The sequence below is a fragment of the Podarcis pityusensis genome (assembly GCF_964106645.2).
Source record: "Podarcis pityusensis genome assembly, chromosome: 9".
Lineage (NCBI taxonomy): Eukaryota > Metazoa > Chordata > Lepidosauria > Squamata > Lacertidae > Podarcis > Podarcis pityusensis.
In genome coordinates this window covers 62,047,886-62,070,482 of record NC_138034.1, presented here as the reverse complement: position 1 = coordinate 62,070,482, position 22,597 = coordinate 62,047,886, and the positions used below count along the sequence as shown (strand labels likewise).

Below are 22,597 nucleotides of genomic sequence, written 5' to 3'. Positions count from 1 at the left end.
AGATATGATAGCTATCTTCAAATATCTAAAGGGCTGTCACATGGAGGATGCAGCAAGCTTATTTTCTCCTGGTCTGGAGGGTAAGACACTAACCCATGGGTAGCCAAACTAAGGCCTGGGGGCTGGATCTGGCCCAATTGCCTTCTGGATCCAGCCTGCGGACGGTCCCGGAATTTGGGCTGTGCCATTCCCTCCCCCCCACACACACAAACACACTGCGGTGGCAGCGCCTCCTCCCTCCCTCCCTCCTGGTTTCTCCTCGCCCTGCCTAGAGGATGAGGGGTATCCAAACAAACCCCTGTGTTGCAAAGAGAACGTCAACAATGTCTAGGCAATGTCTTGGTCATCGTGTTGCCTAGAGAAGGAAAGGGGTGTCGGGATTCACAGAATGCTTGCTGTGTAAGATAGTAAGTCTGCAGGCTTGAGTTTGCTAGTTGATGCAACAGGCTGATGCAATACTTTCTATGGAGGTGCTGGGTCAGAATGACTCAGCAGTAATGTGCTGACAGTTGATTGGCTGTCATCGGTTTAAAAGGGAAGCCTGTCCAGCAGTAATGGTGGTATAGAGGAGTGTGGTCAGAGAGAAAGTCTTCCTATTTGCTTTAAGGTACAGCCAGGTACTCTGTCTGACTGTATTAACTGCTTCTGTAGATATTTGTAGATATAGGTAAAGGGACCCCTGACCATTAGGTCCAGTCATGGCCGACTCTGGGGTTGCGGCGCTCATCTCGCTTTACTGGCTGAGGGAGCCGGCATACAGCTTCCAGGTCATGCGGCCAGCATGACTAAGCCACTTCTGGCGAACCAGAGCAGTGCACAGAAACGCAGTTTACCTTCCCGCCGGAGCGGTACCTATTTATCTACTTGCACTTTGACCTGCTTTCGAACTGCTAGGTTGGCAGGAGCAGGGATCGAGCAACGGGAGCTCACCCTGTCGCAGGGATTCGAACTGCCGACCTTCTGAGCGGCAAGTCCTAGGCTCTGTGGTTTAACCCACAGCACCACCCGCGTCCCATTTGTATATATAGCCCACAATAAATAATACTGTACTGAAGAACCTGGAACTCTGAGCATTTCTGCTAAAGCAACGCAAAGAATTCGTGACAAGGGGCTGGGCTTTGTTGAGCCGCGGTTGGCTGAGCGCTATTTTAAGCAGCCCCTCTCCGGAGCCAGCCCTTTCACGCCGCTCATTGTCCCTCCACCGCTGCCAGCCCCTGCCGCTCGCAAGGCACAGGTAAGCAGCCACTGGGGCTTGTCCAGTGCTGTGGAGAAGTGAGGGGAGAGCCGGTAGGGGGGGATTATCCCCCCCCAAATATAGTCCTGCCCCCCACAAGGTCTGAGGGACAGTGGACTGGCCCCCTGCGGAAAACGTTTGCTGACCCCAGCACTAACCAATGGATTCAAGTTCCAAGAAAGGAGATTCCGACTAAACATCAGGAAGAACTTTTTGACAGAGCAGTTTGACCATGGAACTGACTCCCTCGGAAGGTGGCGGACTCTCCGTCCTTGGAGGTTTTTAAACAGAGGCTGGATGGCCTTCTTACATGGATGCTTTGGTTGAGATTCCTGCATTGCAGGGAGTTGGGCTACATGACCCTTGGCATCCCTTCTGATTCTTTCATATAAAATCAGGTTGGTGACTCTTGAATGGAGCGGATGGGACACAAAGCTCAAGTTGGTAGAGCATGAGACTTTTAATCTCAGCGTCAAGGGTTCCAGACCCATGTTGGGCAAAAGATTCCTAGATGACCCATGTGGTCCCTTTCCAACTGTACAATTCTATGAATTCGACCACTGCTAAACTAGCAGACCACTTGCAACTCTGCCACTGCCTTTAGCAACCCCCCTCTCTCTCATGTATGGGGGGGGGGGGACAAACACCTCATTCATTTTTATGTCTCCACTTGAAGGGGCAGGAACCACCAACTTGGGGTCCTCAAGATGTTCTCGAGCTACCATTCTCGGCCCCAGCCATTAGGGCTAGTGATCATGGAAGTTGTAGTTCAACAACAGCTGGAGACACCCCAACTTGGCAAAAACCCTTGTCATATTTTCTGCTGTTGTGTTGCAGCAGCACACCTGCCCTGCATACAGAAGATCCCAATTTTATTTTTGTCAGACTTAGTTAACTGGGTTGGGTAGCAGTTGTTAAAGAGAGTTGTCTGAGAGTCACTGCAAGTCAAAGTAGGCAGGATGAGGCTACATGGGCCTAAGGCAGCTTCCTGGGGACAGAAAGAGGGACAGGTGAACCATTCTGGAGACAATAAGAGCTGGCTGGGTCAGGCCTGCTTTCACAGTGGTCAACCAGATTGCCAATGAAAGCACGACCAGAATGCAACAGTGCTGTCCTTATTTGTGATTCCCAGCTGCTGGTGTTCAGAGACATTGCCTCTTGACAGTGGAGGGGAGAACATGCCCATTTATTTATTTCATGAGATTTGTATACATGAAACCTCAAATCAGTTTACAGAAAGAATAAAACAAAGGATCAGAAAACGCTTAAAAACAGCCACCTAAAGCATTATAAATAATTAAAATCAACGATAAAAAAAACAAAGTTCATGTCAACATTCTACATGTCTGTGTCAAAAAGAGTATTTATGAACAGCGGTCCCCTTCTCAGATGCATGAACCTTGAGTTGCCATATACAAATGATTGAAAGTGGGTAGAGAGAATGTAAACAATGAGGTCAGAGAGAAATTAAAAAAGTATACAGACAGATAATTAGGAACTGGCAGTGTTCATTCACAAAACTGATTTTTGTTGATAACACAAACAACCTGGCATAAGTTGACCTGATTAACACGCATGGCATGAATTTATAACAACCTTTGTCCCTGTTCGATTGACAAGGTGACAGCACTGAACCTCTTAATAAATCAAACTGTTGTTGTCTCCCTTTGAAGTTCAGCTGTATTGAAACAGGGCATATATTTCTTAAAAGGGCAAGGCATCACCTCAGTGACAATGCCACAGCAAGCAATGTTCATTTTTCTTACGGCATGCTTCTTTTGCGAAGAGCAGTGAGAGCCTGTTGGCACAGCCTTTACACATTCATTATACTGCATAAGCTTTTGTGAGCTGCAATCCATAGATATATCTGATTGGGTGAACTGTTGTCCACAGACAGTTTTTACCTTAATAAATGTGCTAGTCTTTAAGCTGGTGACACCAGACTCTTGCTTGTTCTGTTGCAACAGGTTAACAGGGCTTCACTTCTGGTATTTGCAGAGAGAGAATCTTTCTCACTGTCAGCAGTAGCAGCAGCAGCAGCAGCAGCAGCAACGGTTTCTGTTTCCTAGGAAGACCCGCCTCCTACTCTGTTTCGAAAGCAAATGAGTAAACAGAAACTAGAGAGAAACAGCTCTCTCTTTTTTTGGCTCCTTTCCCCAAGAAGTCTCACTCTTTGGCATTCCTTAGAGCAGAACTCGGGTGACAACTCAGAGAGGAGCATCAGCCATCCATCCAGATTGCTGACATCCTGAACGCTTGTGCTCCTTTTGCATCTTTCAATTCTGGCCAAAGTCGGAAACATTTCTCTCTCTGGCAGAGACACAACAATGGTTTGCGTCCCAGAATAAAGGGCTGGTGGTCCTAGTTCTGAGAGTGGACTGCCTGTGAGGAAAACCGGGAGAGAAGATGACAAGGAGGTCCAAAAGCCGTACGCCCAGGACTGAGGTGGGCACCCGGTCGGACTTGCCTCATCCCTCACCCTTGCGATCCAAAGCCTTGCTGCTGTTCCCAGAGGCTGTCGGCTACCATCCCAGCCTTTGCAAGGAGGACCCTGGAACCATCCGCCAAGTCACCTGCAAACAAGGCTGCTTGGCTATAGTGAAGACGGACAGGACCGTCATCGTTTATGACAGGGCAGAGGACGGAGGATGCCAGGGGGGTCTCAGTGAGTAGCTCATGACGTTTGGGAAAGTTGCTTTTCACAAAATAATAATACTAATAATACTAATAATACTAATAATAATAATTTATTATTTGTACCCCGCCCATCTGGCTGGGCTTCCCCAGCCACTCTGGGCGGCTTCCAACAAAGATTAAAAATACATTAAAAAAATGTGTGCATTAGGCGGAATTGCATGTACGTGTACATTTCGTACTAAATGCTGGTGAATTTCCGTGAGGATTTTTAAAATAAGAAATTGCAGACTTATGTGGAGATTTAAGACTGGTAAAGTGTGTGGGGGGGGGGGGGATGATAAACTAGCAGATTCTCTAATTGCTAAGGTGCTCTCTGCACTATGCATTTAAAAGCACATTTATACCACAACTTTCCCCCAAACAATGCTGAGGACTGTAGTTTAAGACCGCTGCAAGTTGATAGGAGACCCCCTCCACTTGGAGCTATAATTCCCAGCACAGTTAACAAACTACGGTTCCCAGGATTCTATGCGGGAAAGCTATGACAGTTAAAGTGATATAAAAGTGTTTTAAATGTATGTTGAAGGATGTGACATCTCTTGAGCCAGTGTGGTATAGTGGTTAAGAGCGGTAGTCTCGTAATCTGGGGAACCGGGTTCATGTCTCCGCTCCTCCACATGCAGCTGCTGGGTGACCTTGGGCTAGTCACACTTCTCTGAAGTCTCTCAGCCCCATTCACCTCACAGAGTGTTTGTTGTGGGGGAGGAAGGGAAAGGAGAATGTTAGCCACTTTGAGACTCCTTCAGATAGTGATAAAGCAGGATATCAAATCCAAACTCTTCTTCTTCTTCTTCTTGGTCTCATTTGAAAGGAAACTCTCTAGTGATTTGCAGGCATCTGATGTATGTAGCCCTTCTCGAGTTTCTTTTTTTCCTCGACATCCTATCAACTCATTCCTGTCATCTGCAATATGAGGTTTACATCAGCACCAGTTTCACTTTCTATTCTGGAGTCACAGCAAATATCCAGCTCATGTCATCATCCGCTGGCTTGTGCAAATAACGGTTGTTGTTTTTTACAAAAAGAGAAGGAAAGAAAGAAAGAAAGAAAGAAAGAAAGAAAGAGAGAGAGAACAGACTAGGCCTTAACTAGAACAGCCACAATGGAAATATAGGAAGCTTAAATTGTTTAAAGCTAATTGTATTGAATGTTAACAAAATAAAATTTAAGTTTTGTTTTTGTTTTTTAAATAAGGGCTTAATACTTATCAATTATCCTGGTGTCTTTCAATTCATTTTCCATATTGGAAGACAGGGTCAAATTCATGTCTGAATGGACAATAGAGAAAAAGTACTGGGAGCTGCAACATAATGTTGTTGTATGGAGTGCTTCTGTTCAGGTTTCCAGCCGCCTCGTTCTTTTTCTCTGCACACACCTCAATGTTAGTCAGTTCTGGGGTGTCCCCTCTTAGTTTTTTCCCCAAAGGGTTTTTAAAAAAAAATTAAAAAGGTACTTCTTCCCACTGTACATACTTCCCCACCTAATGCATAGATTATGCCATTTGTTTTGAGGGGGAAAGCACCAGACAGCAAGCAGTATTTGTCAAGGAACTGCAGGGTCAATATGGACTGAGGGTGACATCTTGTGAATGCTGTTTCAGAAAATAATAATACTAATGGCAATGGGAGATTTCTGGATGTGGAGCAAGTGGTAATGTGAACATATCCTTCGTCTTAGTGTTACCCATGTGGAACTGAGCAAGCACTCCCTGCATAGTTAGAAGGTGGAATGATGGCAAAGACTATGAACGTCCAGTTAAACTATGGAACTCATTGCCACAGGAGGCAGGGATGGCCACCCACATGGATGGCTTTAAAAGAGGATTGGACAAATTCACAGGGGACAAGGCTGTCAGGAGCTTGTCCTACACTCAAGTAGGACCCTGGCAGAGACACATGCCCGACTGGCATGTTCCCTCCCTCCTGGTCGATCGTTCGGAAGCTTCAAAAGCTTTCTTCAGCCCGAACATCAGAGCGACCGATGCCAACAGACATCGGCAGACTTAGGGATCCGCAGAGTCTTCGCAGCTTGCGTGACAGACCTCAGCAACTTAGCATTTTGGCTAATCTACTTTATTTACATATAGACACACACGGAGCACTGCAACATGGCTCCCTCTCTCTCTAGCATCAGACAGCAAAGAGAAAAAGAACAAAGGACAATAGTCCCACTTCACGGAACACAGTAACACAAACATCCGTCACTTCCCACTTTGTGGAGTCAACATATATACTGTCATGTGATAGACAACAATCCCATGACTGCAATCACGGAGCAGGAATTCTAACAAGGGCTGCCCATGACTACTAGCCAGGATGGCTATACTCTGACTCCACAATTGGAGGCAGTACTTCTTCTGAATATCATGTTCCTGGAAACTGCAGGAAGGGAGGAGCGTTCTACTTGAGGGTTTCCCAGAGGCATCTGGGAGGTCACTGTGAGTAAAGGATGCTGGACAGGCCAGTTGCCCTTCTTATGTTCTTATGTTTCCACATTGTCAGTCCTGCTGAACACCAGCCACCACTGGCGCTCCTTTAAGTGTGATTATGCATAAAAACAATTTCTGTGCTTATCTTGTTCGATCTTCCAGAGCGTATCAAGTTAACCAAGGGAGCCAAGGTAGATTTGCTAGACGGCGAAGCATCTCACCTGCTCATTCTCTCATCAGAAGGAAAACTTTCTGAGCACAGTATTGCATCCAGAGGTGTTCATTCAAAGCCCAGGTAGGAAACCTGATCTTGACTGACTGGGGTGTTGTTGTTTTTTTTTAAAGCAGCAGAATTATATTGAAAAATAATAATAATTCCTTTGTGATCCACACATCTCAATAACGCATGTTTACACCTGAAATACTTGCTTGGATTATACATGAGAAATGTCATTATTTGATTGGCACTGTTTCTACTTGCTTTTTGAAAACAGGTTATTGAAAGAATTGGGAGACAAACGCATCGTCCAAATCGCATGTGGCGACCATCATTCCCTGGCATTATCAAAAGGTATTGAACAATTCTCACACAGCTCCCTTGGGTGTTTTTTTTGAACATATATACCCTGCCTTTCCGTTCCAGCTGACGTACCCCAGGTAGCTCACATCAACTTTTGCAAAGCCATCAGCTAAAAGAAATTAAATCCTTGAAAAAGACGAGGGATGTGGCTAAAGACGAAAATCAGTTGCAAGCGCAGGAAGCACAGGCATCTGATTGGCCACTGTGAGAAAAGGATGCTGGACCAGATGGGCCTGATCCTGCAGGCTGTTCTTGTGTTCCAGGAGCCCAGACATCAACAAATCATACCCTGATCAGGCCAAAGGGTTGCTGGAGATTTTGATGTGGGAAATCATTAATCCCAACTATTCTTTGTGAGCTGCGTTCTGAATGGTACACAGTTTCAATAAAATTCTTGTGTAGTGGGGGCACATCGTGACCTCTCAGTTTCACCTACCTTGGGGGGAAAACATATTTCCCAGAGCTCCTTGGAGGAAGGGGTGAGATAGACATAGGAGGGGGCAAGTGGGTGGGCTTGTATCTCCCCCTAGCAACTAGCTGTTCCTCTGTTCCTCTCTGCCCCATACCCAGGGCCAAACCAGATATTACATTAGCACATATAAGTGCAGGGGTCCTATTCGGATTGGTAAGAAAGTGTAAAGTCAGTGGGTCATTAACCCATTGTCCCTCTCCCTCCTAGGCTTCTTCTGATTTGGATTGAGGGCCCAGCCCCTAAAATTTCCATAGGGGAAAAAACTCCCCCCCCTTTTATTTTTCTAGAAAAAGAGGTGCTGGAACTCACCATGAACATCTCCAACGTTCTCTTATAATGGCACCCATCTGAGAGGTGCTGGAACTGAGTTCTGGCTGTGGGGGGGGGGGGAAGCTATGGTTTCCCTACCCCACACAAATTGCAGGTACAGAGCCCCCGATCTGGATCAGGACCACAGAGGGTGGGTATGTTAAAGGGTTAAAGCCTCGTGAAACTCTCCCATCCTGGGGTCCATACTGACAATGTGCGTGAATTCTCCCTGCCGCCGCCACCCAGCATTTAAAGGCATAGATCCATAACTAAAATGATGTGCAATTTGACCCTGAGATCAACTGGTGTGGACCTTAGTCACTAGGTAGGGTTTAGTGGGTGTATATATGCCCAGTGTTTTTTTCTGGGGGGGGGGCGCAGGGGTATACATACCCCTAAACATTTTGTGAATCTAAGTTTGGCCTCATTAAGGGGCAGTATTTCAATACGAGTAAGAAAATGAGAGTACCCCTAAATGTTTTTTTAGAAGAAAAAAAAAGCTCTGTATATGCCATCTCAGAGATCTAGAGTGGCTCAGACCACTTCTAGCTTTTGAGCCCCTAGCAATAGTAAAAACTGAAAATGATGACCCAAAAAACCAAAGAGTGAGTGTGTGTCAAATGATTAATGATTTTTCCAGTCTCATTCTGCGCAAATGCATTACTATGCAACTCTAAGGTGAGAGCGTTTTGCCCTGGTGCTCATACAAGCACATTGCAAAGCTTACTGAATGCCAAAAAATTGATGCCCCTTTGAGCCTGAGGCCCAGGACAAATGGTGCTCCTCCACCTCCCCGCCCCAATTGTCCCATTATATATATAACGGCAAATACATCTGTTGTACTTCCTTTTGTATGTTGGGTTAAGGAGGAGAGCTCTTTGCCTGGGGTCAGAACGACTACGGCCAGGTTGCAGCGAGAAGGGAGATCAACGCTGTTAAGGAACCACGACTTGTGTGGGAGCTCGAAGGCATCCCTTTGGCCAAGATTGCAGCTGGATCTGCTCACAGCGTGGCCCTCTCTGTGTTTGGAACTGTCTATTCTTGGGGAAAGAATGCTTTTGGACAGCTGGGCGTTGGAGACACAGAAGGTAAGGAAAAGTGCTATCCATGTGGTGGAATCTGAGGAATATTTATGGCTAGGGCCCAGGTTACCTGGAAGACCCTACCAGTGTTTCTCAAACTTGGGCTCCCCAGCTGTTGTTGGATTACAATTCCCATCATCCCAGTGGTCAGGGATAATGGGAGTTGTAGTCCAACAACAGCTGGGGACCCAAGTTTGAGAAACACTGCTACAAACCTACCTGGATGTTAAGATCTTTGGGTGAGCCCCTTCTCCCGGTCCCATCAACATCAGAAGCCCGATTGGTGGTGACACAAGAAGGAGACATCACTGTGGCTGCTCCCAGATTGTGGAATTCTCTCCTCTGAGAAGCTCGACTGGCTCCCTCTTTGTTGTCTGATTAGCTGCAAGAAGCTCCATGGATGTTCGGCTAAAAAAATAGTTTGCAAACCGGAAAAGTCACTTCCAGGTTTGCGGCATTTGGGAGCGAAAACATTCAAGAGCTAAGCTGTTTGAAAACCAAGCTACAACTGTATATGCATATAGCTATTTATTTGTTTAATGTATTCGTATCTCACTTTCCCAAGACAGCTTGCAATGTTTAAAAACATCTTTATGAATACAAAGTAATGAAACATTTTTCTCTAAAAGCAGGGAGGGGAGTTTTTTCAGCTCAAGGGCCACATTTCATTTTGGGAACCTCCTGGGGGCCGCTTGCCAGTGGTAGGTGGGTAGAGCAATGTACAGGACTTAACATTTGTGCAGTCGGCCACATTCCATGCATGCAAAAGTCAAGAGGTTTCTACACACAGACCCACACAGACCGTTCCATCCCACATTCACTCAGACTGCATTATCACAGTCCAAGGCCACATTCCCACCAAGCAAAAGCATCTGAGGGAGTAGAGTCCAAGCTACCAGACGTGAGCGAAGGGGTGGCCTGAAGAGAAGCAGGTGTGGTCTGAGGAACATCCCAAGGGCTGGACAAGAGAGGCCTGAGGAACCTGAGGTTCTCCAGCCCTCTTTGAAAGGATCTCTTTATGCCCTCTCAAACTGGTTCCATTTCACTTTTCGTTCCTATTTCAGACAGATGCTCCCCTACAATCGTGAAGGCCTTAGAGCACGAGAAGACAGTGTTTGTTTCGTGTGGCGGGGAGCATACCGCCGTTCTCTCGAAGGTTTGCCTAGTTGCGGTTGTTTTAATTTAATAATAATAATATAATAATAATTTATTATTTATACCCCGCCCATCTGGCTGGGTCCCCCTACGACTTCCAACAAAACACTAAAATACAATAACCTATTAAACATTAAAAGCTTCCCTAAACAGGGCTGCCTTTAGATGTCTTCTAAAAGTCTGGTAGTTATTTTTCTCTTTGACATCTGGTGGGAGGGCGTTCCACAGGGCGGGCGCCACTACCAAGAAGGCCCTCTGCCTGGTCCCCTGTAACTTGGCTTCTCACAGCGAGGGAACCGCCAGAAGGCCCTCGGAGGTGGACCTCAGTTTAGTTTTGCTATCTCCTTTACACTCGCTCTCTGATTCATCTCGGAGAGGTTACCTTACAAAATAAAAAATAAAAAAAATAGAAGATGTTTGTGGCACATCTTCGGGAGAAGAAATGGCTAAGGAATAAACCTTACACAAATCTGGATTGGAGTCCCTAAGATAGTTGGATGGTGCCTTGCACATCTCCTTGTGGCAACTCCTGCAGCCAAGCTAGTGCCAAACATATTGCTGTGCTTTCCTTTGGACCACATCAACCTGTCATCTGGGCAGCCCAGGACCTCCATAGACATTGCCCAGACTTGTGCCCTAGTGCTGCTAACACAGCAACTGGACTACACCAGGAGTGGTGTAGTGGTTAAGAGCGGTAGACTCGTAATCTGGTGAACTGGGTTTGCGTCCCCACTCCTCCACATGCAGCTGCTGGGTGACCTTGGGGTAGTCACACTTCTCTGAAGTCTCTCAGCCTCACTCACCTCACAGAGTGTTTGTTGTGGGGGAGGAAGGGAAAGGAGAATGTTAGCCGCTTTGAGACTCCTTCAGGTAGTGATAAGTAAAGGGTAAAGGGACCCCTGACCATTAGGTCCAGTTGTGACCGACTCTGGGGTTGCGGCGCTCATCTCGCTTTATTGGCCGAGGGAGCCGGCGTACAGCTTCCGGGTCATGTGGCCAGCATGACTAAGCCGCTTCTGGCGAACCAGAGCAGCACACGGAAACGCCGTTTACCTTCCCACCGGAACAGTACCTATTTATCTACTTGCACTTTGAGGTGCTTTAAAACTGCTATGTTGGCAGGAGCAGGGACCGAGCAACGGGAGCTCACCCTGTTGCGGGGATTCGAACCGCCGACCTTCTGATCGGCAAGTCCTAGGCTCTGTGGTTTAACCCACAGCGCCACCCGCGTCCCAGGGTAGTGATAAAGCGGGATATCAAATCCAAACTCTTCTTCTTCATTATCCAACTGTTTATGCTGATGCATCTCACTTCTCTCTCTCTCTCTCTCTCTCCCCCCCCCCTCTCCCACCAAGGATGGATTAGTCTGCACCTTTGGAGATGGCAGCTGTGGACAGCTTGGCCACAACTCTAGGCGCAACGAGCTGTTACCACGACTTGTAGCTGAGCTGTTTGGTGCTCGGGTGTCTCAGGTGGCCTGTGGAAGGTATGGCACGTTTTATGGAGATACTGTTCTATCAGCTGCGGTCAGGCAAAGGCTTCTCTGCCTTCCAATGTCGTAAAGTGTCTTACCCGGGAGACCCGAGTTCGAATTCCTAGTCCATCATGAAGATCACTGGGTGAACCCAGGCCAACCACCTTCTTTCAGCCCAACCTACCTCTCAGGGTTGTTGTGATGAAGAGGGAGAAAAAGGGAAGCACAGAGAACTATGTATGCCACCTTTGAGCTCCTTTCTGGAAACATAGGATATAAACGTAACAATAAATAATATGAATGACAAGTATGCCAGTTTCTAAAAAGACATACCCCAGGATCCCTAGGGATCTACAAGCACCGATTCCCTGCGTACTGGGTCCACAACCAGAGGAATAAATTCTGGGCAATTCCAGGTGGGGTATTCACAGCCTATAATCCTTCTGGCCTAGGAAATCAGGTGGCACCAGAGAGCCTATCTGATGCCACTGACTGATATAAATCTGTCAGGCTGTGATATGTCGCTGGCTTAAAATGCAGCTAGGACGTTATTTTTCTCAATTCAGACTGAAGCTAGTTTGGGTTAGAAATGCATCAAAACACAGTATTTCATTTTTTAAAAACTACCTAAAGAGTAGATATGAATTGTGGCGAACATCATATGTATATCACTTCTCAAACCAGTGGTGGGAGCACACTGGATGCAGAGGAAACAGGAGTGTCCACACAGCCCTAGTCTGGTTCACTGCTGAATTTACGTATAAGCTAAACAAGCTATAGCTTAGGGCCCCGCTCTCTTAGGGGGCCCCAAAAAAATTAAAGGAAAAAAACCCTGGATGTACATTTTCCAAAATATAAGATAAAAAAACAAATAAAATAAAACCTACATACAGCAACAGTGTTTTGTGTTGTGTAGGTTCCTAGGATGTAAGTAATGGGCCCTGCCTGCTCCCTAAAATATCACTACTTTGCTCATTTCTCTATATAGGGTGCCTTCATTCTGCATGGACTGGTTGCATGGCAACATGAAGCATGCAGCTGCAGACTGCAGTGCAGCACAGTTGAATGTAGGTCAAGCTGTTGTACCTGTTATCTAATATTAAAGAGTGCTTGTAGACTGATGATCAGGCAGCATAGACTAAGGGTATGAGTCTTATGCCTACTGATTGATTTCACGTAATACATAATTTATTTATTTTGATCTCATTATAATATTACTTTAGGAAAAAAATATTCATCTTTATTATTTAGTAGGCCTATATAATTATTTACTAGTACAGTTCCCTATTACCTCCACTTGCTACTATAATACTATAGATAAATATTATAATTATGTTAAATATTTTACTTTCACTATTAATATTCTTCTTTATTGTATTTCAGTTCAACCATTACTTTGATAAAATACATATTTTGTAATGTGCTAATGACTTTAGATACCAAAAATTAGCATATAGCATATATTCAACACAAAAAACAGCGACAATTTGTTGTTGACAACGGACAGCTGGACATATAAAGGGCCCCATTACCTTCAGTAGCTTAGGGCCTCATCAAACCTAAATCCAGCCCTGGTCTGGACAATGTGTTGCTGAGGTCAGAGTTTCTCTCTGTACCACCACACCACTGGCCTTCAGCTTGCTTGACTTTCTAATAATAATAATAATAATAATAATAATAATAATAATAATTTATACCCTGCCCATTTGGCTGGGCTTCCCCAGCCACTCTGGGCAGCTTCCAACAAAATATTAAAAGAAAGTAATGCATCAAACATTACAAGCTTCCCTAAACAGGCCTGCCTTCAGATGTCTTCTAAAAGTCTGGTTGTTGTTTTTCTCTTTGACATCTGGTGGGAGGGCATTCCACAGGGCAGGTGCCACTTCTGAGAAGGCCCTCTGCCTGGTTCCCTGTAACTTGGCTTCTCGCAGCGAGGGAACCGCCAGAAGGCCCTCGGCGCTGGATCTCAGTGTCCGGGTAGAATGATGGGGGTGGAGAAGCTCCTTTAGATATACTGGACAGAGGCCGTTTAGGGCTTTAAAGGTCAGAACCAACACTTTGAATTGTGCTCGGAAACGTACTGGGAGCCAATGTAGGTCTTTCAAGACTGGTGTTATGTGGTCTTGGCAGCTGCTCCCAGTCACCAGTCTAGCTGCCACATTCTGGATTAGTTGTAGTTTCCAGGTAACCTTCAAAGGTAGCCCCACATAGAGCGCATTGCAGTAGTCCAAGTGAGAGATAACTAGAGCATGCACCACTTTGGCGAGACAGTCTGCGGGCAGGTAGGGTCTCAGCCTGCGTACCAGATGGAGCTGATAAACAGCTGCCCTGGACACAGAATTGACCTGCACCTCCATGGACAGCTGTGAGTCCAGAATGACTCCCAGGCTGCGCACCTGGTCCTTCAGGGGCACAGTTACCCCATTCAGGACCAGGGAGTCCTCCACACCTGCCCACCTCCTGTCCCCCAAAAACAGGACTTCTGTCTTGTCAGGATTCAACCTCAATCTGTTAGCTGCCATCCATCCTCCAACCACCTCTAGACACTCACACAGGACCTTCACCACCTTCACTGGTTCTGATTTGAAAGAGAGGTGGAGCTGCCTCAAAGTCTCACCCAAACTGCAGAGCACCCCTACAGATACCAATTTGTGTTTGGCAAATTTTAAAAACGAGATTCCTGTGTGGAGTTTTTGAAATAGCTGGGTGGTTATTGAGGAGTGGTGGAGGAACATGAGGCATTAATTCAGGGTGGGGGAAGCTCAGCTCCATGTGTGGGGCAGTATGCAGTGTTTGTCCCCTAATCAGGAATTGCTACCAATAAAAAATGACTGCCCCCAAAGCAAAGGTAGTGGGAAAATTAAAAGCAACCGCTGGGTTCAACTTGAGTCAGTGGCACTTCTGCACATAATCTGTTAAGTTGTCGGTGAACATATCAGACGACACAGCGATTCTTCAAACAGCTCTTGTTTATTCACAGGCCAGAACAGAACTGAACTGAAGGGTTCAGCCAGCCTGCTTATATAGAGCTCCACTAGAACACAACAGTAACCATTTTCTGTAACTTTCCAATCACTGAACGTCACTTTCAATCCCTTATTTGCATATGTGGACCGGAGTGAAAACTATCTACAGTATCCCCCTGCTGGCCCAGGGTGAGAACTTCAGTACATAACATACTCAACTTTAATTCTGTGAACAGGTGGCATACTCTTGTCTACATCGCGGACCTGGGGGAAATCTACTCATTTGGATCTGGAGCAGAAGGGCAGCTTGGACAGGAAGGGAAATGTGACCGACTGATACCTCTTCCTATTGGCAGAGAATTCAACAGGGGTAAATCATGCTTATTGTTTCCTTAAGCAGAACTTTGTGTCCTTGTGCAAATTAAGGAAATTCCAAATTTAAGAACCATCTGTAAGGTAAAGGTAAAGGGACCCCTGACCATTAGGTCCAGTCGTGGCCGACTCGGGGGTTGCGGCGCTCATCTCGCTTTACTGGCCAAGGGAGCCGGCGTACAGCTTCCGGGTCATGTGGCCAGCATGACTAAGCCGCTTCTGGCGAACCAGAGCAGCGCATGGAAACACAGTTTACCTTCCCGCCGGAGTGGTACCTATTTATCTACTTGCACTTTGATGTGCTTTTGAACTGCTAGGTTGGCAGGAGCAGGGACTGAGCAACAGGAGCTCACCCTGTCGTGGGGATTCGAACCGCCGACCTTCTGATCGGCAAGTCCTAGGCTTTGTGGTTTAACCCACAGTGTCACCCGCATCCCAGAACCATCTGTAAATTACAATAAAAACAGTGGCTACTGCTACTCATCATCCTCTGAGCACAGGGAGAAGTCCCTCTTCATTTTCTCTTTCCCTGATGGTAACAAAGTGCAGAGCCATTGGGGTGACTATGGGGAAGGGGTAAATGGGCCAGTTGCACCTAACAGTAGCAGGATAATACCCTACTGGAGCAGGAAGCAGGGAGTGGCCCTCAGGGCAAAATTTTAATGGTAGCTTTTGAATTTTACTACCCTTCTAATTTTGCCACACCTATAGTTTTGCCGGCTTGTTCGCGTAAGAGGAATCTACGCACATGTTAAAAAACGCTGTGAAGATGCTTTTTTAAAAAAAGGTTTTGAAAAATACATTGAATTTGCCATAGCTCACTGTCGCCATCTAGCGTCACATTTGTATACTGCACTTTACAACACATTTAAGACGTTTTATTTGCAGCTGTATAGCTGAGTCCCTAGTGGCTAAATATATGCCCATGATGTTGTACAGATGCCGCAAGAAACTTGCATGCATACAGAGCACTGATCCCACAATAAACAGCCACCTGGAAGCTCCTCCATCTCTTTGACGTGCATCTATAATTGTCAGTTTTAATGGGCAAGCTTTTCCTTTCTGTCAAAATGTGTTAAAAATAGCTATTTATGGTGGTTCATGGTTTATATAACTAAATTCAGATGACACAGTGTGAGATCTCTCCTCGCTGTACTGAGCTATGCTAGATTTCCTAGCCAAACTTCTATATACCAAGTTGCAAATGGAAGAGTTCTTAACAATAATGGATGGCTACTTGAATGGATGTCTTCTTTATGATCTGTCACAGTAGAGGACACGTCAGAGGAGCTGGTTAAAATCATCGCTGGAGAGAACCAAAGTATTGTACTTCTTTTAAAGGAAAAGGTAAGCAAAATTTGAGGATCTCCCCTCCGAAAAGAAAAGAATGTTGTGCGTAATTGCAAATGCCAGAATTATGGTTGTGGTTGCTTGTGTGTAGTTACCAGAAAAAATACAAACCATCCTTTAATCTAGAGATGGGGAAGCTTTGGGTCTCCAGATGTTGTTGGGCCTCAACTCCCATTAGTCCCATTCAGCATGGGACCAGGGAATGATGGGAGTTGTGGTCCAACAACATCTGAAGAGCTGCGTGTCTCTCTCCTCTGCTTTGATCCCATCCAGTGCCAGCCTTGCCATTGGAAAAGGGGAACATTTGTCCAAGACTCCAGGCTCTGTAGGAAACGCTGCTTTGCCAGCTGTTCGCATCTGGACCCAGAGTTGTATCCAGGGTTCCAAAACATCTTATTGGTTATCCAGACAACTGGCAAACTGCTGTCTCACCACGTCTTGTCCTTCATATGACAGCCCCTATTTTAATAATAGCAATAAAAAATAAAGGGACCCCTGACCGTTAGGTCCAGTCGCGGACAACTCTGGGGTTGCACGCTCATTTCGCTTTATTGGGCGAGGGAGCCGGCGTACAGCTTCCAGGTCATGTGGCCAGCATGACTAAGCCGCTTCTGGTGAACCAGAGCAGCACACGGAAATGGCGTTTACCTTCCCGCCGGAGTGGTACCTATTTATCTACTTGCACTGGTGTGCTTTTGAACTGCTAGGTTGGCAGGAGCAGGGACTGAGCAACGGGAGCTCACCCTGTCATGGGGATTTGAACTGCCAACCTTCTGATTGGCAAGCCCTAGGCTCTGTGGTTTAACCCACAGCGCCACCCACATCCCAATATAATATAATATTCATATATATATATATATATATATATATATATATATATATTATAGCAATAATAATGTATTCTGTACAGTCAATGGTTCTATAACGTTGTTGTTGTTGTTGTTGTTGTTGTTGTTGTTGTTGTTGTTGTTGTTGTTAAAGACTAACTTACTGCTTTACAGTTGATGTGAGACAGTGGGGGAACATCTAGGCACAGAAATAAACTTATCACACACTGATGTGAGCGTGGAGAGGAGATAAAAGTTGTGTTGCTTGTCCCTGATCACACATTTGGTAACATCCATTACCCAAGAATGTCTTTGGCCTTGATCCAACCTCATTCTACATACAAAAATTCTACAAATGCAGTATTGGAGGGAAGAATCACATTTTCCATCTGAAGCAACTATCGCATTTCCCCAGCTACTGAATATAGTATACCCAGTATTGGGAAACTGTGGTCTGCCTGCGACCAAAGAGCAATTTCGAGGGAATGTAGGAAGCTCCTTTCTACAAAGCCAGACTGTTGTTCCATCTAACTCCGTATTGTCGGCAGACAGAGCCACTGACAGTCGATCAGGCAAGAACCTTTTCCAGCCTTACCTGGAGTCACTAGCGATTGAACCAGGAACCATTTGCATTCAAAAACAAAAGAAAACAAAAACGTGCTGTGTCACTGAGTTACTGTCCTTCCTCAAAGGAGGACAACTGCCCTAACTTTCTACAGTGAAGTTTAAAGGCTAGCTTTTCACTTTGTTCTAATGCTATGATTTTTACATTATCCCGGTTGCATTGCCCACATGTAGGAAGAGACACAGACTCTCACACATTCACCCAGCCACTATTTCCTGTGGGACTCTGGCCCAATGGCAGATCACCAGAGAAGACCTCTTACTAGGCTTCTGAGAGAATTTCATGTTTTTTTGTCTTATTTCGCACAGAAGTCATACGCAAATTTAAACCGAACGATTGCCAGAGTGGAGGAGGAAAAGACAGATAAGTGGGTTTCTAATTCAGATCCCAATTGCTGGCAGATTATGAAACAGTAAGTAAATACACACACACACACACCCCACTATGCAGCAAGTGCAGGAATCTAGCCATCGTTAACTTTTGAAAGATTTGTTTGAAGCATGCCCCGGTCTCATTTTAAACTTTGTGGGGTTAGCCTTAGAAATCCCAATTTAAAAGGCAGGTTTTATGCACTATATCATCGTTGCACAATGCACTGGGGTGAAGGATGTAGTCTGTCGGGGCAACTTCCAGACAGTTGCTGTTTTGTGGGTGGGCTTTGATCACAATGAAAGTGGACAACAAACCCATTTTCTCAAAAAGCAAACAGACTTTGGGCAGTAAAGAAAGTGATGGGAAATGCCCTGGGAAGTGTTGTGTAACAGTTGTCAAATAATCTCCCTGCATGTTCATGCTGCTGTGGCGCCTCTCCCACCTTTTTGAAAATTTCAGCATTGTATTTCAGGCTTGATTATTGTAACTCGCTCTACGCGGGGCTGCCCTTGAAGCTGACCCAGAAACTCCAGCGGGTGCAGAATGCCGCGGTGAGGCTCCTTACGGGGTCCTTGCTGCGGGATCACATTCATCCAGTGCTTTAGCAACTGCACTGGCTCCCTGTGGAGTATAGGGTCAGGTTTAAGGTGCTGGTTTTGACCTTTAAAGCCCTATGCGGCCTAGGACCCATGTACCTACGGGACCGCTTCTCCTGGTATGCCCCGCGGAGGACCTTAAGGTCCACAAATGACAACGTTTTGGAGGTCCCAGGTCGCAAGGTGGTTAGATTGGTCTCTACTGGAGATCCAGTGTGGTGTCGTGGTTAAGAGCGGTAGTCTCGTAATCTGGGGAACCGGGTTCATGTCTCCGCTCCTCCACATGTAGCTGCTGGGTGACCTTGGGCCAGTCACACTTCTCTGAAGTCTCTCAGCCTCACTCACCTCACAGAGTGTTTGTTGTGGGGGAGGAAGGGAAAGGAGAATGTTAGCCGCTTTGAGACTCCTTCGGGTAGTGATGAAGCAGGATATCAAATCCAAACTCTTCTTCTTCTTCTTCTTCTTCTTCTTCTTCTTCTTCTTCTTCTTCTTCTTCTTCTAGGGACAGGGCCTTTTTAGTACTGGCCCTGACTTGGTGGAACGCTCTGTCACAAGAGACTAGGGCCCTGCGGGACTTGACATCTTTCCACAGGGCCTGCAAGACAGAGCTGTTCCGCCTGGCCTTTGGTTTGGACTCAGTCTGACCCTTATGTTTCCCTCCCCTTATGGTTTTGATCTATGGGCTACTTTTAAAATGAGGCTGCATTTTAAATTGCATTTTAACCTGTATCTTAAATTGGTTTTTTCTCTCCCCTATTCCGTTTTTACTGTAATTTTACTGGTGTTAGCCACCCTGAGCCCAGCTCTGGCCAGGGAGGGCAGGGTATAAATATAATAATAATAATAATAATAATAATAATAATTATTATTATTATTATTATTATTATTATTATTTTATTTATACCCTGCCCTCCCTGGCCAGAGCTGGGCTCAGGGTGGCTAACCTCTCTCCCCATCACTATAGCTGGGGGAGAGAGGGTGAATCCTTGTCCTGCAAAGAGGGACTCATCAGGAAGTTTAAAACTTAAATCAGATGTCCTTTGTCCAGTTGTACCTCTGTTGCAAGTCAGTTTCTCAAAGCAAAGTCTGAAAGATCGCTTTCTTCCTTTCCAACAAACAGGGATGTAAAGTTGATCTTCTCCTCAGCAGCTTGCATCAACGGAAGCTTTGTGGAAAGGAGGTAAATGGCACTCATTTGAGGACCAGTCGTAAGGACACAAGAAGAGCTTGATGGATGAGGCCAGTGGTCCATCTAGTCTAGCATTTCGTTCTCACCGTGGCTACCCAGATTCCTGTGGGAGACCTGAAAGCAGGACCCAAGGGCAACAACACTTTCCCCGCTTGTGATTCCTGTTGGTGGCGAGGAAAAATAAAATAGGTCTAAAAGGAAAATTTCTGGATGCCAAGATTCAGGTTTGGGGCAAGTACTCTAGTGAGAGAACCCCAGCAGAGATTTAAAAATCGCAAAATATGCAGCCAAATAAAGTTTGGCTGTTAGACATTTAAAAGATGCCCTTGTGAGTTCCAAAATGTCCCTCTTCCCTTAGCATAGAAAAAGACCACACATTTGGCAAGCTTAAAATGGTGTACTTACAAACTCCCCAAAGGTCAGATTCATGTGATTTTCCATGCTGAGCTTCTTTGGTAGACTGAAGGGGAACAATAGGTTTGATTACCTTCTTCCCAAGGAGAGGGGGAGTGACCTAACTAAGCCTGGTAGGACAGCTTACTCTATGCCATTAACCCCTTCATGCATTAATTAGACTTAAGCATGTTGGTTAACTGGCATTCAGAGGCATACTGCCTTCAACAGTGAAGGTTGAACATAGAAATTATGGCTAGTAGCCATCAATATTCCTCCTCTCTATGAATTGTGTCTAATCCTCTTTTAAAGCCACCTACATCCAAATTTATAAACTAGGGAGAATGTGCTAAACACAAAGCTAACTAGAGCCCCTTTCAGATATTCACACCCACATATAGCTGAAAGTTTACGCAGTTTGCAGATTTCCACAAACAAGGGAAGGGATTGTGATCTGCCTGTTTCTTTCTAGCAGAGCGAAACATTTCAGGACATCTCAGGAGGTTGCGGCTGTGGACATGTCCGCTGTGTTACTTTTCCATGAGAAGATTTCTACTAAGCCTAAAGTCTTCACAGCGGTAAGATATGGAATGCAGAGGCAAACAGTGTTTCTTGATTTTTATCCAAAGGCAGTAGTTTCCAAAGAAATAATGTAAGAGCAGACAAGCCTACTTATATGACTGTTACAAGGAAACCACTATTACCAAGGTTTTCACAACAATTTCGGGATGTAGGATTGTATTGGTTTAGTTCTAGGACAGGCTTCTCCAGCCTGGTGCTTCCAGATGTTTTAGAATATGACTCCCATGGGCCCAGCCAGCATGGCCAGTGGTCTGGGATGATGGGAATTATAACCAGGCAACATCTTGAGGGCACCATGTTGGGGAAGCTTGTCTAGGACTGAGATAGTCAACATGGAGAAAAATAATGGTAAGAGCTGGGACCAAATATCCATTAAATACAAAAAGTACTGTCTCCAACAATTTTGTGTAAGCTTACATTTATAGAAGGTACACACAGTGATAATTCACAGCAGCAGTAGTTGGTGGCAGCCAGCAGAGTCATCCTAGCTTTGCTGTGTTAATACACCTGCATTGGGACAAGAAACCATTGTCTCAATCCAACCCTAAACTAATAGAATTGAACTTCTTGATGGGTTCTAGGTCTCCCTTTGAAATCCCTTTGGTGAAGAATGTCATCTTTCAGGCTGGCTGCAGAATGACCTGGGAAAGCAAAATATCCCCTTACTGGTTTCTGAGTTCTGCTGTTTCTCAGGCTAAAGTTACTGAAGACTATGACATGGAACCATAGATTTGTAGAGTTGGATCCCATGCAATGCAGGAATATGCAGCTGTCCTATACGGCAGTGTTCCCCAACGTTGGGCCTCCAGCTGTTTTTGGACTACAATTCCCATCATCCTTGACCACTGGTCTTGCTAGCGAGGGATGATGGGAGTTGTAGTCCAAAAACAGCTGGAGGCCCAAGGTTGGGGAACACTGCTATACGGGGATCAAACCTGCAACCTTGGCATTATCAGCACCACACTCTAACCAACTGAGCTATCCAGCTGGAATGGTGCACCAAAGACTCCTGGGTCTACCTCTGGTAGTTTATGCTGAAGCAAAATGAAGTTTGTTTCCTTCGTTCTGTTGAATTAAACTTACTACAAGAAAGTAAGCGTTTAACTTTTATATTCTTCCTTCATCTCTTCAAGGTGATAAATGCCCTAAAGATACTCCTGCAGTCTGTCCTTGACTTCCCTGGCTCTCCTGAAGCGCTCAGAGTCTTCCTCATTGTGCCCATACTCTTACGGAGGCAGGACAGCCAGTCAGATCATCTCCTCCTTGAACTGGCACAAACCATATGGTTTCGCCCACAGAAAGAGAAGCAATTGCTTGGTGAGGCGGGTTCACTAAGTATGGTAACTTCGCTTCATTCCAGAGGTGGGGAGCATGTTGATGGGCCACACCTCCCATCAGCACCAGCCAGGCCAGTGCTCAGGGATGCTTGGGGCTACAATTCAACATCTGGAGGCTACAGGTTCTCCATCCCTGTTCTAAACGCATTCTGAAAGGGTCTTGAGTAAGTGGGCTTCTGGAAGTTGAGGACTGAGCAGCGCCCAATCTGAAGATTCAGCATTGCCCTTGTAGAACTCAGCTGGGATGCAGACAGAACCAAAAGAAGTTGGCTCTGGCTCCAACTACTGTTTGGGCTCCCTGCCTTTCGCCCTGCCAGTCCCAATGGGCACCAGCCTCCAGTACGTACCTCTCCAGAGCCCTGAGGTCTTTTGGGGAGGTCTTGCTTGTGGCCCCACCAATGGGCATGGCCTATTGCATAGGCAGGGCCTTCTCTGTGGCATCACCCCGTTTGAGGAATTCCCTCCCTGTGGAACTACATGCCCTCCAGATGCCCTTTGTATTGTGCATTCGTGATGCTGTCAGGGAGGTCATACGCAGGCAGGCCTACTTTCAATAC

The 22,597-nt window shown here is 45.8% G+C and overlaps 1 protein-coding gene across 3 annotated transcripts in view; it reads left to right on the top strand.

Moving 5' to 3' along the window:
- Positions 1–2,611: 2,611 nt before the first annotated feature.
- LOC308485213 (E3 ISG15--protein ligase HERC5-like) overlaps positions 2,612–22,597 on the top strand; it is a 37,819-nt gene continuing 17,833 nt past the window's right edge. The window contains exons 1-12 of one of the 3 annotated variants that reach the window (XM_081020730.1): positions 2,612–3,899; positions 6,522–6,654; positions 6,854–6,930; positions 8,587–8,808; positions 9,867–9,958; positions 11,313–11,443; positions 14,634–14,767; positions 16,043–16,116; positions 17,880–17,983; positions 19,660–19,719; positions 20,594–20,699; positions 21,837–22,020. In XM_081020730.1, coding sequence (XP_080876856.1) covers positions 3,641–3,899; positions 6,522–6,654; positions 6,854–6,930; positions 8,587–8,808; positions 9,867–9,958; positions 11,313–11,443; positions 14,634–14,767; positions 16,043–16,116; positions 17,880–17,983; positions 19,660–19,719; positions 20,594–20,699; positions 21,837–22,020 — 1,576 coding nt within the window. In that variant the 5' untranslated portion in view covers positions 2,612–3,640. Of the gene's footprint in view, positions 3,900–6,521; positions 6,655–6,853; positions 6,931–8,586; positions 8,809–9,866; positions 9,959–11,312; positions 11,444–14,633; positions 14,768–16,039; positions 16,117–17,879; positions 17,984–19,659; positions 19,720–20,593; positions 20,700–21,836; positions 22,021–22,597 lie in introns of all 3 variants that reach the window. The other 2 variants (XM_081020731.1, XM_081020729.1) reach the window with 2 other exon arrangements.